The sequence below is a fragment of the Hydra vulgaris genome, chromosome 03 (genome assembly GCF_038396675.1).
Source record: "Hydra vulgaris chromosome 03, alternate assembly HydraT2T_AEP".
Classification (NCBI taxonomy): domain Eukaryota; kingdom Metazoa; phylum Cnidaria; class Hydrozoa; order Anthoathecata; family Hydridae; genus Hydra; species Hydra vulgaris.
In genome coordinates, this window is record NC_088922.1 from 69,488,420 (window position 1) to 69,505,110 (window position 16,691).

Below are 16,691 nucleotides of genomic sequence, written 5' to 3' on the forward strand. Positions count from 1 at the left end.
CTGTGTTTAAAATATAATTATGCAGGGTGAGGACTTGTATTTGCTAAACAAAACAGATAATGCTCTCAATCTTTGCCATATTTCAGCATCATGGTCCTAATGAAGTTGTTTCTTATAAGTTTACAACTTTAAAAGGTAAAACGGGACTATAATTAGTTTCTTTTGTGTAATTTCTTTGTTTGTGGAATTCTAGTAACTTAAATCATATTTTGCTGGACCAAAAAAATCAAATAATGCCTATATACTACTTTTTTATTTTTAATCATCAATGTTTTAGCTATGTTGTTAAAATCTTTTCTTTCAATTACATGAAGCCATGTTTTTAATTTAAAAGTTTTCATTTGTTTTTGCCAGTCAGTCATTATTTCTTAATTATTTCCAGATATAGGAAACCATATAAAAAATGTTCCTGGAGTTAATCTATCCCTATATCTAGAACCTGATCTACAAATTCCCCAAGAACAGTACTTTGTAGAACCTTTGCACTTCATGATTATCAAATTATTTGTCTGAATATCAATCCCATAATCACTTGCGCTACATTAAGTAGTTCTAGTTTTAGAACAAAAACAGTACGCTATTAAACTAAACTTTTTAAGAATAAGGTTAGCTTAAGCAAATATATAATGTAGTTTTTTTAAAATATCTTGATATATTGTTTGATATCAAATTAAATCTTCCAAGAATTCATACTGTGTTGCATACGTTAGGGCCATGTTGGATTATTTAAAACAAGAGTTTGTAATTTTTAATTGTTTGTTGATAATATAGATTTACATTATAAATGTTTCAAAGCATGACTAAAGCTTAGATGAAGTAAATTTTGGAGATCTATGAGAGGTTAAAGTGCACATCATGTTATCATCATCAACGTCATATATATATATATATATATATATATATATATATATATATATATATATATATATACATATATATATATATATATATATATATATATTCTTAAATTGTAGTCGAAAGAGATTTTTATGGTAAAAAAAAGTAGTGGCCTTCAAGGCCTTGGGGAGGTGAATTAATTTTTTTTTAAAAAAAAAGGTGCTTCTGATCACAGATTGATCTCTCTAAAATTAATATCTCATTCTTCTTCATCACCTGAATCCTCCTATTATCCTACCTCTTATAACTACCTTAAAGCTGACTGGGATTCTTTCTATGATTTTCTTCGTGATGACTCTTGGGTAGAAATCTTTCATTTTCCTGTCGATAAATGTGCTTCTTACATAACTTCGTGGATTCAGGCTGGCATGAAATCTTTTGTTCCCTCTTGACGATTCAAGCCTTACTCTCCTCCATGGTTTTCCTCACACTGTACTGCTGCAATTGCCAATCAAAACCGTTACTTCCATATCTATCAGCAAAATAATTCTCCATAAAACAGATTTCTGTTTTGTATAACACCAAAGTCAACTATTCTCAGGTCATAAAACTTCGTATCTTATCTCAAAAATTAGGCTCTTGTGACTTCTGGAGAATCTTTAATAGTATTATTAATAAGGGCAAATCTTTAATTCCGCCTTTCTTGTATGGTTCAGACTTTGTCACCTCACCTAAAGACAAAGCTGAACTGTTTGCTAAAAACTTTTCATCAATATCATCTCTTAATTTCACTAGTTGCGTTCTACCTGATATTACCAACAAACAGGTTGATCCATTGCTTGACATTCGTATCACTCCAGCTTCTGTATCTTAAGTGATTTCCTGCTTAGACTCTTTTACAGCTTGTGGCCCGGACAACATACCTGTTATTGTCTTGCAGAAGTGTTCTCCGGAGCTGTCATCTATACTGTCAAAACTATTCAACAAGTGCTTATCAGAGTCTTGTTTTCCAGCCTGCTGGAAAGCGGCATCTGTTATCCCTATCTTCAAAAATTCTGTAGAGCAATCTGATTCGTCTAACTACCGTTTCATTAGTCTTTTTCCTATCATAAGCAAGGTTTTTGAGTCTTTAATTAACAAACACTTAATTTCTCATCTTGAATCTAATAACTTACTTTCTGACCATCAATATGGATTTTGATCTTCTCGTTCTACAGCTTATTTGCTTACAGTAATAACTGATAGGTTTTATCGTGCATTAGATAAAGATGGAGAGGTTAAGGCCATCGCTCTTGACATTTCTAAAGCTGTTGAAAAAGTTTGGCATGCTGGTCTTTTTCATCTGGTGTATCTGGCAACATCTTTAAGATTTCTTTTTATGGTGTATCTGGCAAAATCTTTAAAATTATTGAATCCTTCCTTTCCAATTGTAGTATAAAAGTTGTCCTCGATGGACAGCACTCTTCTTCTTATTCTGTAACTTTAGGGGTTCCTCAAGATTCTATCCTTGGTCCTATACTCTTTTTAATTTACATTAACGATCTTCTAGATATTCTCACATCTAAGATGGCATTGTTTGCTGATGATACTATCATTTATTCTTGTCGTGATAAGAAACTAACACTCTCTGATTGCTTGGAGGGGGCATTTGAGCTTGAAAAGGATCTCACTTCTGCTACAGCATGGGGCTCACAGTGGCTGGTGAACTTTAATACAGATAAAACTCAATTTTCTTTCAGCCAATCGTTATAGCAATAAGTTAGATCTTCCTATATTTATGAACGGTGATGTACTCGATGAGTCATCCACTCTTTATCTTCTAGGATTTACTCTTACTTCCAATCTTTCTTGGAAACCATATATCACATCTGTTGCAAAATTAACATCTGCTAAGGTTAAATCTCTTTATTGAGCTCAACACTTTCTTACTTCGGATTCTATTCTTTATCTCTATAAATCTCAAATCCGGCCTTGTATGGAATACTGTCAGGATTGCTAAATCTGGGGCGGATCTTCTAATGATGCCCTTTCCCTTTTAGACAAGGTGCAAAAAGGCATTGTAAACATAGTTGGACCTGTTTTGCAGCCCACCTCCAACCATTATCACATCGCCGTAATGTTGCTTTTTTATCTCTTTTCTACAATACTATAATGGGCACTGCTCTAAAGAGCGAGTGTCTCTGGTGCCATCTACTAAAATTCATTCTTGTGTTAATCTTCATTTAACTAAGTCTCGTCCTTTTTCTGTTACTGCTCCTAAGTGCTCAAAAAACTCTTATTTGTCTAGTTTTTTTCTCGAACATCAGTTCTTTGGAATTCGCTTCCTTCATCTTGCTTTCCTGATTCATATAATTTGCAATCTTAAAGTTGTCTGTCAATCGTTATCTTGCTCTACAAACTTTATATTTTCTCTTCCAGTAACTTCCAACTTTAATTAGTGGCTGCTTGCATCCTTGTTGGAAGCAAAGAGGTTTAAAAAAAAGAAAAAGAAATTGAGGGTTTGGTTTTGGCCAGCAATCTATCATTTAAAAAAAAAATTTATTTAAGTTTCAAAACTTTTTCTGGTTTGGTTTATTAGTGTTCTCTTTAAAACTACATTTTATGGAAGAAACTTTCTGACAGCCATGCAAGACTATATATATATATATATACATATATATATATATATATACATATATATATATATATATATATATATATATATATATATATATATATATATATATATATATATATATATATATATATATATATATATGTATATTCTGGCTATTCTGGCTTCTTGAACTCAATGAATCTTTTTTTGTTTTTCTATAGTCAGAAATCTAAATCTCCTCTTTTCAGTTCTAGCTCTGTATGCTGCATCATCTTTTTCCTCAATGAACATTTCCCTCTCCTTCATTTGGTTTTTAAAGAATTCTAGATCATTTTTAACTACTTCTAGATCATTATTTGTTGCTCTTTTTTCTGCTCAAAATCCATTTTTGAAATATTAAAAAGTTTACTTAATTCAAACTTAAATTCTTCTACTAGAATGTTATGCTTTGTTTCATCTTTAAATTCAAGTGATTTTATTTTTAGCATTTTAGGGTATTTTTAAATGAACTTCTTTAATTTGTCCCCAAGTAAACATTAAAAAAAATTATTTTATAGATAACAATTACAGTTAAGCTAACAAAAAGCGAGTAATAAATGAAAAAACGAACTAAAAAAATATTCATTGTTTTAAAGGTTACTAATTACCTTACTTGAGCTTCTTTCTGAATATAATTTCAAAAACCTGCTTTGAACCATACAAAAATAACAATAATAGCAACAATACAATTGATCCCAAAATCATTAACTCCTTTAAAACACACAAGTTCAAATTCAAGACATTTTTGTGCACATGCAATGTGAAACTTTGACGGCCTGAATCTGTAGCTTATTTCAGAGTTTATAAATAGGTAATATCTCAACACAGAAGGCAGTTGGTTTGTTGGCAATTTGTTTATAGGATAATTAAAAAGGTAAACAGTTCTTCAGTTCTTCTAGGACTAATAGAACAGTTATATTTTCTCTTTGCATCTTGCTTTATTTTTGGACATTCCATGTTAAAAACAAATAAAAATTAATATTGTGAACACTTTTGCACTAGTTAAAATTATTTAACCAGTAAATCTATTAGAAAATTTTATAAACATTCTTAAGCATATCTAAGAAATCTTTCTGTATAATTTTACCAAAAATGTTTCTTTTTAACAACTATTAAAAAAGCAAAAGTAACAAAAATACGGAAAAAATTGTTATATCCAAATTTTCAAAATATACATCTTTCAATTGTCAACTAAATGAACTATAACATATGGGTATTTTCTTTTTCTACAGACCAAACCTCCAACATTTGAGGGCATAGTCTTTTTTTATTTTTTTGGAACACCCTAATATACATGTGTATATATATATATATATATATATATATATATATATATATATATATATATATATATATATATATATATATATATATATATATATATATATATATATATACAACCCGTAGATGTTGTCCGAAAGTTTTTTTCATATTTTGTTGACAAAAAGTAAAAATTAAAATGCAAGACCGGAATTATTTTTTTTTATTAATTGAGAAACTGCCTGCCCCAACCAAACCCTCAGTCGATGTAGCAACACTCCCTTGCGGGTCAGGCTAAAAGATAGTAGATGTAGCAGCACTCCCTTGCGGGTCAGGCTATTTGTCAGTCGATATAGCAGCACCCTTACGAGTCAGGCTATAAGATAGTCGATGTAGCAACACTCCGCGCATGATTTACAGTAAAAAAAAATAAAAATAAAAACATTTTATTAAAAAAAATAAAAATAAAAACATTTTATTAAAAAAAATAAAAATAAAAACATTGTTTATATTGTTAAAAACATTCAGAATGTTTTTAAAACATTCTGGTCAATTAAATTTGCATTTTTGTGGGTTTTTTTAAAAACGATTTATTTGTAATTAAATTAATGGTTTTTACTTTCGTCCAACACGCAAATGTTGGACGAACGTCAAAAGTAATTAAAAGTGATGTATGTGCTGGCGTAAGAATCACTTTTTTCCTTCCGCTCTTCCCAAAGACAACAAACTATAGATCTATATATATATATATATATATATATATATATATATATATTTATATATATATATATACATATATATATATATATATATATATATATATATATATATATATATATATATATATATATATATATATATATATATATATATATATATAACAAAACAACTTTATAGTTCTATAGATTGTATATTCTATATATAAACATGTTGTATACTCATTTTCCTTGCATAAACTCAACTTAGTTGTAAAAAACATGAAACGTAAAACTAAAATATCCGTCAGGGTTAGAGTAAAGTAATCATGACACATACGCAACAAGTAAAGAATCATGACACATATGCAACAAATTCCCTCCTTTTTTAAGAATTTTTAGCTTTTTTAAAAATCTTTTCGTTTCTTAAACCGCATAATATCGTTACATGTGTTTGTATATAATCTCTATAAAACTTCACAAGTATTTTGTATTTTAAAAAAATTATAAAAAGAATGTTGCCACAGCTAGGACTTGAATTATGGGTTTTTTGTTCAGAAACTCTGCGCGCTAACCACTCCAATAACTTACTCTTATTCCACTCCAGTAACTTCCAGCCACGCTGGAACATTTACTTACAAAATTTTAAAAGTATATAATAATTTTATTTAACAAAAATAAATGCTATAGATCAAAATAAAAGAGAGGTTGACGCAATGCGATTTTCAAGTGAAAGTCAAACTGTAAAACTTGATACATGTTTAAGTATATTTTAACATTACATAACTTGAAGTTTATGTACGTTAGATATTTGCATACACATTTGATCACATTTTCGTATAAAACAAAGTGCTGCAACTCTTTCTCGCCATTACCTCGGTTGCAATGGCTGCCAAGAGTTCTGTGTCAAACATGCTCGAAAGGGCGCTACTAATACTAATACTACTATTAAGTTCAGCATTGTTACAAAGATAATAATAAAATACAAATACTTGTATTATTATTATTAATAATAATACAAGTATTTGTATTATTATTATAATACAAACACAAGTATTTGTATTATTAAAAGTAAATAAAATGAATAAAAACAACTTTTGATGGAACTCAAAATTTATTAACTTAAAATTATTAAAATTGTCAATTATCTTGATGTAACATTAAACCTGATTAACAGCTCTTATCAACCATATTGTAAACCTAATAACCAACTTATGCATGTTCATTCTGGTTCAAACCATCCACCTAATATAATAAAAGAAATCCCTCACACTATTGAGTTTATTATTGAGATTATCAACTATGGTGGTAAATGAAACTGTGTTCAGTAATTCCATTTTTCCATATGAAGAGGCTTTATGTAAATCAGGATACAATTCAAAACTCACCTTCTAACTGCAAATTAATAAAAATCAAAAAAGACATCGCAAACGCAAAATTATATGGTGTAACACCCCATTTAGAAAAAATATCGAAACTAAAATTAAAAATCACTACGTAGCTTTAATTGACCTACACTTTCCAGTAGGACACAGGCTTCATAAAGTTTTTAATCAAAACTATATTAAAGTTAGCTATAGTTGCAAGTCTAATGTCAAGTCTTTAATACATGGACATAACAACAAGATTTTACAACACAATAAAAATATAACATCAAATAAATGCAACTGTATAAACAAAAAAATTTGTCCATTAAATAACCAATGCCTTTTTAACAATATCGTGTACCAAACCACTGTAAGTTCTGGTGATCTTGAATTCAAAAATAAAGTTTATTTTGGCATAAGTGAAACCGCGTTTAAATTAAAATATGCCAACCATCATAAATCTTTCAATGCACCCAAATATAAAAATGACACTGAACTTTCCAAAGAAATATGGAAGCTAAAATCTAAAAATAAAAAAAATAAAAAAACCCTGCGATTACATGTAAGATAATAGCAAGATATAAGCCCTACAATCAAGCATCAAAAGTTTATCATCTTCGTCTACACGAGAAATTTCATATATTATCATACAGAGGAGAAAATTTACTTAATAAAAGATATGAAATAATATCAGAGTGCCAGCATTCAAAGAAATTTTTACTTTCCTAATTCGACACCGGGAACTAAGATCTTTGACGTCTTTTTGTTTTGTTTTGTTTTTGCAACGTCAGAACTTGTTCCATCGTAATTTTAATTTTTTAAACAGTTTTTAAGTGACAAATTATACACAATGGCTGATGATTGCCAAAAAGCATGAAACTCAGAGTTCCATCAAAAGTTGTTTTTATTCAATTAATATATATATATATATATATATATATATATATTATATATATATATATATATATATATATATATATATATATATATATATATATATATATATATATATATATATATATATATATACATATATATAACCGATATAACATTTTAATTTCTTAAGTTCTTAAGGGTTAGTCCATCGACATCATATATTGAAATAAGAAGAAGAAATATGGAAATTTATTTTTATGCTTGATTTTTTTAAAAGTGTTTTTCAATAAAATCCCTTAAAAGGCTTAATGTTTTTTTTAACACTTACTTTTACACAAGCAGAAAAACACTATGTCGCATTAGACCGCACATGTGATCAACTTTAAATTATACTCTCATATACACATAAAAATTTACAACCAAATTTTCTGAGCTCAGCTGAGCGCAGTAGGTGCTAGGCTTTTTATTATAAATGATATCCAATCGTAGATTTTGCTTTAAAAAGCAGAAGATGCATAAAGAGCAGTTTTAGATTTTCAATTAATTAAATCTAAAACCGTTCTAAAAAAATATTTTTGTTATGTTTGTAATGTTCTTAAGGATAATGTTAGACTGAGTATGAATAATACACAAAGTATTTCTAGTACAAAAAAATTTATTTCTAGTAATAGTAACAACACGAGGCATCTGTGTATTCTACCAAACACGGATATTACATCTTCCTTCTATAAATTTTTTTAAAGATATATATATATATATATCAATAGTTAAATAAGGTCCTTTAATATAAACAATTAAGTAAAGTCTTTCAAGTAGGCAGGTCTATTTTTAGTCCTTGACAATCTTCACACATCAGGTTGCAGTTCGTTTGATAGAGTTTCCGGAATACTTTTTGCTTCTTTTATTTGATTGCCTGCTGTTTCCTTATTTCATGTAGGAGGTGCGATTCGTATAGTTGGTGATTTGTATGGTAAATCAAGTTGTTCATGCTGATATATAAGTGGTTGCTCAATGGTTTTACTAAGAAGTTTACAATTACATTGATATACTCTTAAGTACTTATCACATTGTATGATCTGGGAAATGTTAGTTTTTATTCAACTGTCACTTTATTTCATGTTCCATCTTTTCTCATTCGGGTGGTGTTGTTTGCTATGAGATTTGGGAGTTCAGATTTGTTCCGATCATAGTATTATTTTTGATGATTTCTGGACTTGGTGATCTGACTATAAGCATTTAAAGAAACTAATGGTATAAGTAAGTCATAGTGGACAGGTAGGGTTGTTTGCGTTCTTTTGTTGATGAGAAGTTGGGACAGAGAGTAGTCCATACCTGTGAGAGGCATGTTAAGGAACTCTAGAAGACCTAGTTCAGGATTGTCAAATTATCTTAAAAAGCAGATTTTTTTAATGCTTTTAACACCCATTTCACTGAGACCATTTGATTGGGGGTAGTTCTGGCTTGATGGAGTGAAATTATTATATATTTTTGTGAGAAGTTATGGAACTCTGCACTGATAAAGGGGTTGTTGTCGGCAATGAGATTTGAAGATATTCCATGACGAGTAAAAACTTTTTTTTATGAAATTGATTACAGAGAAGGCCTTTTTGTCAGAAATTACACTGTTCTCTATAAATTTAGAATAATAGCCTATAACAATTACATAGATCTTCCCATGCAACTCATATATGCCTAATCCTACTTAATATTAATCCATGGTAAGTTAGGAATATCGTGTTGAATGATTTTTTCTTTATTGTTATTATTACAGTATTTAAGGCATTTTTAGCAATTGAGTATCAGTTTATCAATGTCGCTTGTAAGTTCTGGCCAGTAAACAGCATTTCTAGCTCTAGCCTTTGCTTTTTTTGGTTCCAAGGTGTGGTAAATGAAGCTGTTTTAATATAAGGGGTCTCATAGCATTTGGTAAGATTATTTTATTTTCCTTTAGAATTATTCCCTCTGCTAGGCGTAAGTTATTTCTGATGGTCCAATATTTCTTTTCTTCACAGCAAAACATTTGTCAATTTTGGGGCCAACCATGAGTTATGCAGTTTGTTATTTGAGAGAACAGGGTCAAGTTTAGTGTTGTGCTGCAATTGCTTTAGTCTATCTGTTGATATTGGCGAATTTTGAACTAAAGCGTGGACCATAACATTGCAGTCCTCATTTAGGCTATCTTCCTCATCAAAAATGTTGAGGTCGATTTTACATAAGCAGTAAGTGATTTTGGTTAAGCGACTTTTTATCATTTTTTAACTTTTAAATTATTCTATAAGCGGTAAGATAAAAGAGTAACTAATTTTTAAAAAAAGTACATTAACTTTTGAATGGTATTTATGTAAAAATATTTGTTACAAAAGTTTTGACAATTATGTTAGATATAAGCGCTATTTACTAATTAAAAAAAACTAAAATAAAATTAAAAATTTATTCTTATTTTGTTTTTATTTTATTGTAATGATTATTTTTTTCCTTGAAAAACACTAATACTTTAAACTTGAAGCAAAGTTCATAATAATATAATTTAATTCTGATAAAAAATATATGATTTAAATCTAATTAAATAAAAATATATAATTTTATTCCGTTAAAAAAAATACATAATTTAATTTAGATTTAAAAAATATGTAACTTAATTTTGATTTAAAAAATTTATTTGAGTTTATTAAAATTAAAGTTAATGCTTAGGCTTAACTTAATTGTCAAATTTATTTAAAAGCATTACTAAATATTGTTTAGTATTTAAATTTTATTTGTTTTAAAAAAAAAATTAGCTCGTTTTTATCGCCATTGTTTTTTCGGTTTCCCTTCCTGAACATTTTTTTTTTCACTCAAAAGTAAATTTTAAATAAACAGCTGCATCAAAAATTTGCACAAAATGTAAGTTAAACTTATTTTTTAATAAACGATATAGAGTAAAACATGGTAAAATGAAATAGCAGGTAGAATGAAATAGTTACAATGTTTATTCTTTTGCTCTTAATTAATTATTGGATAATCTTTTTGCAAATATTTTTAAATCACGTTGTAGATAATACTTTTCTCAGTAAAATGATATCAAACTTTATTTTTGATGAAAAAAAATTGTTATAAACTTTTAAGTTTACGTAGGTGTAATAAGATTTTTTTTATTAGTTTGAAAAATGAACTTAAAACTTTTGGAAGTTAAATTTGATATCATTGAACTTTAAAAGTTTTCTGGTATAACTTATTATGCTGATCAAGAATCTTTTTTTTTAAATTAAATTTGCTATTTAAGAAAAAAAGTTACGAGTAAAAAATGTAAAAGGAGATTGTGAGATTGAATGAAATGCATTAATAATAAGTGAAACAATACCTCACTTCTTAAATGCGACTTTTTTTTAATTATATCTCAAGTGACCAATAAATCTCCAACTATAAATTTTTTGTATTGAAAATTACAAAAATTATTTTTCAATAAAATTTTTATGAACTTAAATGAATGATTTTTACTGACTGCTTTTATTAAATGATACTAATGAATGAATGAAATACACTAGTTACTCTCTTGCTAAATCCGGTTTTTATTAATTAATTAAGCCTCAAGTGACAAGCTATCTCTATAAATTTTGTACATAAATTTTAAATGGATTAGTGTTAAATCAATTTTAATATAAAATATGCCTCGAAACAACTTGCATGCAAAGAAAAAAGAAAAACTATACACTGAAGACCAAGTTTCGCTTGCGGTGATTAAAGTACAAAACGGTGAATTTTCACTTAACAAATAATACAAAAAAACTTTTCAGCTCTGGTTAAGTTTTTACATGTACCCAAATAGTCACTGGGTTTCATAATACTCAATCAATCAATCAAAATTTATTGATAGGCTCAAGGCCCAATATAATAAATATACAATGGGTAAAATAAAGTGGATTAGAATAAAACAAAGACTAACGCACTTGAATATAAACAAAACCCAAGAAAAAAATAAATAAATAAAATAAAGATAAGAAATTAAAGTGTTATAAATATAACTCAGCTCTCCATTTGAACATCAGTGGAGACAGCAAGAACCTGTCTGAGTTAACAAAAGCTTTTATGACAAGGTTCTCACTATTCTGCAGCAGTAACAGTGAGGAGTATTGTTGCTTGCAAATTACAACATTAAGTGAATGGGCACCATACTTCACAAATAACTCACTTGCACTGTTCCATGGTGGCTTGTTTAATATCAAGCGAAGTGCATTTTATATGCAATACATAGGCGATGGAATGAGTCTTTTCTCCAAAGATACCACAGCTGACATCCATAGATTGGGCTGCAAAAGACATTAAATAACATGATCTTTGTTTGTATCTGTGTAGAGCTGAACTTTCTACGGATGAGGTTAGCTTTAGCATAGATAGAGCGCACATGTTTTCTACTAGCTTGTTTCCAGTTGACATCAATAAAATCGATCAGTCAAAGTTGCAAATTGCTAATACATTTGAAACACCTTCCGTAGAACCTGAGCCTTCATCATCTCAACAAATAGAATCGATGAAAGTACCATCACCAATACTAGCACCAGAAATTACACTACTTTAGCCACTGCCCTCTGAATCTATACCAACATATAGCATCAGCATATGTCACATACCACCAGCTCCAAAATCACCTTAAAAGTCACCCTGTCTGCAAACAACTGCAATCAGCCCAGGTGCTTTGCAATAAATGTTTCATATCCAACACGTTGATACAAAAAAAAGAAAGAATGTAGGTGTGCCAAGATTTGAAGGGGAGTAACTCAACAAACCTGAAATACTTGAAAGATTGAAAGATGCTGAGAGCAAAAAAGCAGCAAAGCAAGCTAAAAAACAGAAAAGTTTTAGACAAAGCTTCAGCAAGTCAAAATATGCAATGGTACCAGTGTGAAAATTCAAGGTTTGGCTATGTCAAACATGCATACCACCAAAGCGATAAGTAAAAGGTGCTGACTTTTATTGCACCAAAAAGTGCCGCACAACTGAAAACTCAACTCAACCTCAAGTACCTCTAAATGACTCAACATCATCACAAGAATAAAAAAGTTTATTTTATTTGATTGATGTTTTAACTGTTATTATTGATTTTTTTTTAATTGTTATTATTGATTGCTTTTTGTTTTTTTAATAGTGTTGTTTTAATTACACATATTTTTGCGTATTTCATTCTCCCCTAATGTTAGTATAGAATGGAAAAAATTATTTAATTTTTATATATTTAAATACAGCTTAATACTACTCTAAAAATCTTTTTTTCGTAAAAAATAAACAATTAAAATCCTTAACTATTCCATTTGACCCCATTTTACTCAATAATTTTACTACTTATCTTATTTTACAATTTCTTTTATTTATAATATTTGATCGAGTGATCAAATTTAGCAGTGCTGCTAAATTCCTTTAGAATGTTGTGATTTGCAGTTGTTTTTTAATAAAGATCGTACTATTTGGTCTTTTTTTCTAGTTTTTTCTCATGATTTATAAAATGAATTAAAATATTGAATTTAATAATAAAAACAATAATAATGAATATGGTATATGACTTAATAAATAGAAATATGGTTTTATAATGGGAGCAGTAATTTAATAATGAATAGTAATATGGTTTTCTAATAAGTCTTTATATCATAATTCAAGATCAATATAAATATTTTTTATTGAACAACAGCTATTGAGTTTAATGATAAAGACTAGAAATATTTCCAGAAATCAGAATTCACAATTATTTAATTCGAGCTTTGGTTTTCCCATCATTTATATTGGTCTAATACTAATATAAATTATGGGATAACATATATGTTATCTGCGATACCACAAGGTGTCAACATACACCACACGTTGGATTTTATTTTAAGACAATCAATGGACTTATTGGCCGAAAGTCATTATCTCTGCAGATATTATGATGCAACGACTAACAACTATGCAAACTTAAGAAATAACTTTTAACAAAGTATTGTAAAAATAATAGTTAGAAATTAAATGACTACTGACATGCTGTTTCTCTTAATTACCTTAAAATCATCTAATATAATTAATACAAAGTAGAGCCCTAGAGCAATTTATGCCTTGCTTTTGGGCTGCTTCCTGACAAACATGAACCACTTAATAAATTATATGAATTGATTTGTAGATCTTGGTTTGATGTTTAGTTAAGTGACAATTTTTATGAAGAAGATAGTTAAGTAAAAATTAATATTGTTATTCATCATTCAAACAGTTAAAAAAAGCAATTTTAAAAAAATATTGGATTACAAATAATACATCAATATAAACACAAAAAAAATAAAATTTTCAACAAACAATCAATTAAAACAATGCAAGAAATAAAGTGTAAAAGTGTTGTGAAAATCAATTTAAAATTTACTTTATCAAACAAGTGATTGTGTTGTAAACCAGTGTGTTAAACTTTTTGACTTATTTGACAGTTTTAATGTTTTTATATCAAAACTTGTTGCCAATCAAAAATCATATGAATACAAACTCCTAAAAATTTTAGGAAAGTATTCTATTTGATATTGAAGTTAAAAAATACACTAAAAATGTTAGTTATCTTTTTAAAAACGTCTTTTTAATGGTTTTTATTTAGAAATCAATCATATATACTACCTTTTTTAACTACGCTTTTTAGATGTACATACATTGACTGAAAAATAGGAATTGACGGGGTTAAATTTACATACATCAACTAACAAATAGGGATTGGCATAAACAAAAGTACATGGTTAGGGTTAGGGACAAAGATCATACAGAGACTAACAGGTTTTGTTTTAAACAGTTTTGTTTAGAAGTGTTAATAAAAACCAGGCTATTTTACAGTTAACTTAGTAAAGGAATAAAATCATAACTGAGTATTTATTAAAATATTTTGATTACCTTAATTTTGAATAATAATTAATCTAGACCCTATTTTAGACTTATCATAACATTTACGCTTTTTAAGCGTTTTGTAGTTATAAAAAAATTTAGGAGAATAGAGAAAAATATTCATTTTTGAAAATAGCTAAATAAAATTTCCTTTCAATGCATCAATGGTTTTATTTAGTTTTTGAAATATTTACATTTTTAACATTTGACCTTTACATATTTATTACCTTTTGTACACACCAGTATTATAATTATGAGCTTGTTTTAATTCTTCAGTATTATCAGCAACGTTTTCTTGTAATATACCAACAACATTTTGAAGCATTTCATGTTGCTCAGTAAAAGATGATGACCTTTCTTGTGAAGATTTTCCACCCATTAGTACAGCTTCTATTTTTTCTGGTGTGTGCAAAGTTATAAGATTGTCTCCATAAACACTCAATCTAGGTTTATTTTTATAATTACTCTCAGAAAAGTCATAACCGCTCTTGTTTTGTAGTTCGTTTAACGAAGCTGACGATACATTTTTATTCGAAAGAGGAGGGCTAAATAAGTCTTTACTGTTACTTTGAAGCATATTGTAATATAGTTAAATTATTTATGAGACTTTTTTAAAAACAATTTTGGAAATCCATCTGCTTGGCGCATTACTTAACAATAAAAAAAAAATGAAATTCAAATTCGTAACATTTTGTGATAAACTGATGGTGCCTTTCGCTCAATGAGCAAACAAACCAAAAACGTTCAAAATAAAAATAGTTGTTGCTGAATTCCCTAATGGCCTTTAAAAATTCGTCAAAATATAAAAATAAGTTATACACCAAAACAACTGTTATGAAAAAATTTATTTGCGCGTGAAGTACAACAGTACTTTATTATTTGTCTATATAATCGCTCTAATCTATAACCGGTCAGGGTTTCCATACGGCTAATGGTAATCAAAAAATCAAATAAGGCTTTTTTACAAAGTACGATAATTTAAATGCCAAAAAATGCTATTGAAAAATAATTTTGAAAAATTATGAAGAAATTCATTAAAGTTATTAGTTTCAAAAAACGCTTTGCTGTGAGTTTCTCCTATTAATTTATTTTATACACTTTTGAAAAACAGTTTTGAAAAACGGTTGTAGTAATTATGTAACAAGCTTTTCTATAATTTTTTTTTTATTATTACATTCTTTAAGTAAACTTTCAAACTTTATTTCCAAAACTAACAAAAATAAATTAGTCGAAATAAAGTAAAGTAATTTGGTTTTTTTATTAATTTTATTATTATTATTTTTTTATAGTTTAGTTAGTCTATTAAAAATGTTCACAATGTACAATTATATAAAAAAGTATACAATTGGCATAAATTAGCCTTATCACCGAGCCCCAATAGTAACGTTTTTAAATATCCAAATTATATAAGCATCAGCATTTTAAAAAAATACAATTTTAAGATATTAAGAAGCAAAAAAAGCAATAAAATAGTTTTTTAAAAAAAAAAGATTAAAATATAGTAATAAAAATATAGTAATAAAAATATAGTAATAAAAATATAGTAATAAAAATGACAGAATTTTCCGTTTTGGGTTATAAACGTAATTCGAAATTAAAATAATAAAAAAAATGTTGCAATATCATAAAATATATTAAAGTAAGTTGTGAGTAACTTCAAAATTAAATATTTCCAATGAAAGTCTGATAAAGACATTGAATTTCTTAATATTGATTTTGCTCTTTTTGTTAAATGATCAAGATTTGTAAATTTATACACTAACAGTAAGCGTCTGTACAATTTATAAACTTTTTATTTTATACACTTTAATGACGCAAGTAAAAAAAGTGAGAAAACTAAATAGTAAGAAAGTGTCATAAATTATAAAAATGTAATTTTATACAACTATCTTGAACTTTGAAGCCCAACTTAAAAATTATTAATTTTATAAATATATATAAATAATGTACCGCTCTATTATTTCTCATCAAAGTTGTTTCTTTGTGTTCGATAGTTCAGTTTTATCTATTTTTTTCAAAGCTGCTCAACTTATCCCTACTAGACACTTCTAACCCTAACCCTAACCCTGACTAGACAAGGTGATGCATTAGTTAGGTTTTTAAAAGAACAGTACGACTTAAGAAAAAACAGCTAGTTTTAATCAAAAGTCCGATAAATTGGTA

At 27.8% G+C, this 16,691-nt stretch overlaps 1 protein-coding gene across 1 annotated transcript in view; it reads right to left on the minus strand.

Moving 5' to 3' along the window:
- LOC100208516 (sodium leak channel NALCN) overlaps positions 1-15,390 on the minus strand; it is a 57,472-nt gene extending 42,082 nt beyond the window's left edge. The window contains exon 1 of the mRNA XM_065794103.1: positions 14,756-15,390. Coding sequence (XP_065650175.1) covers positions 14,756-15,105 — 350 coding nt within the window. The 5' untranslated portion in view covers positions 15,106-15,390. The remainder of the gene's footprint in view (positions 1-14,755) is intronic.
- Positions 15,391-16,691: the final 1,301 nt, after the last annotated feature.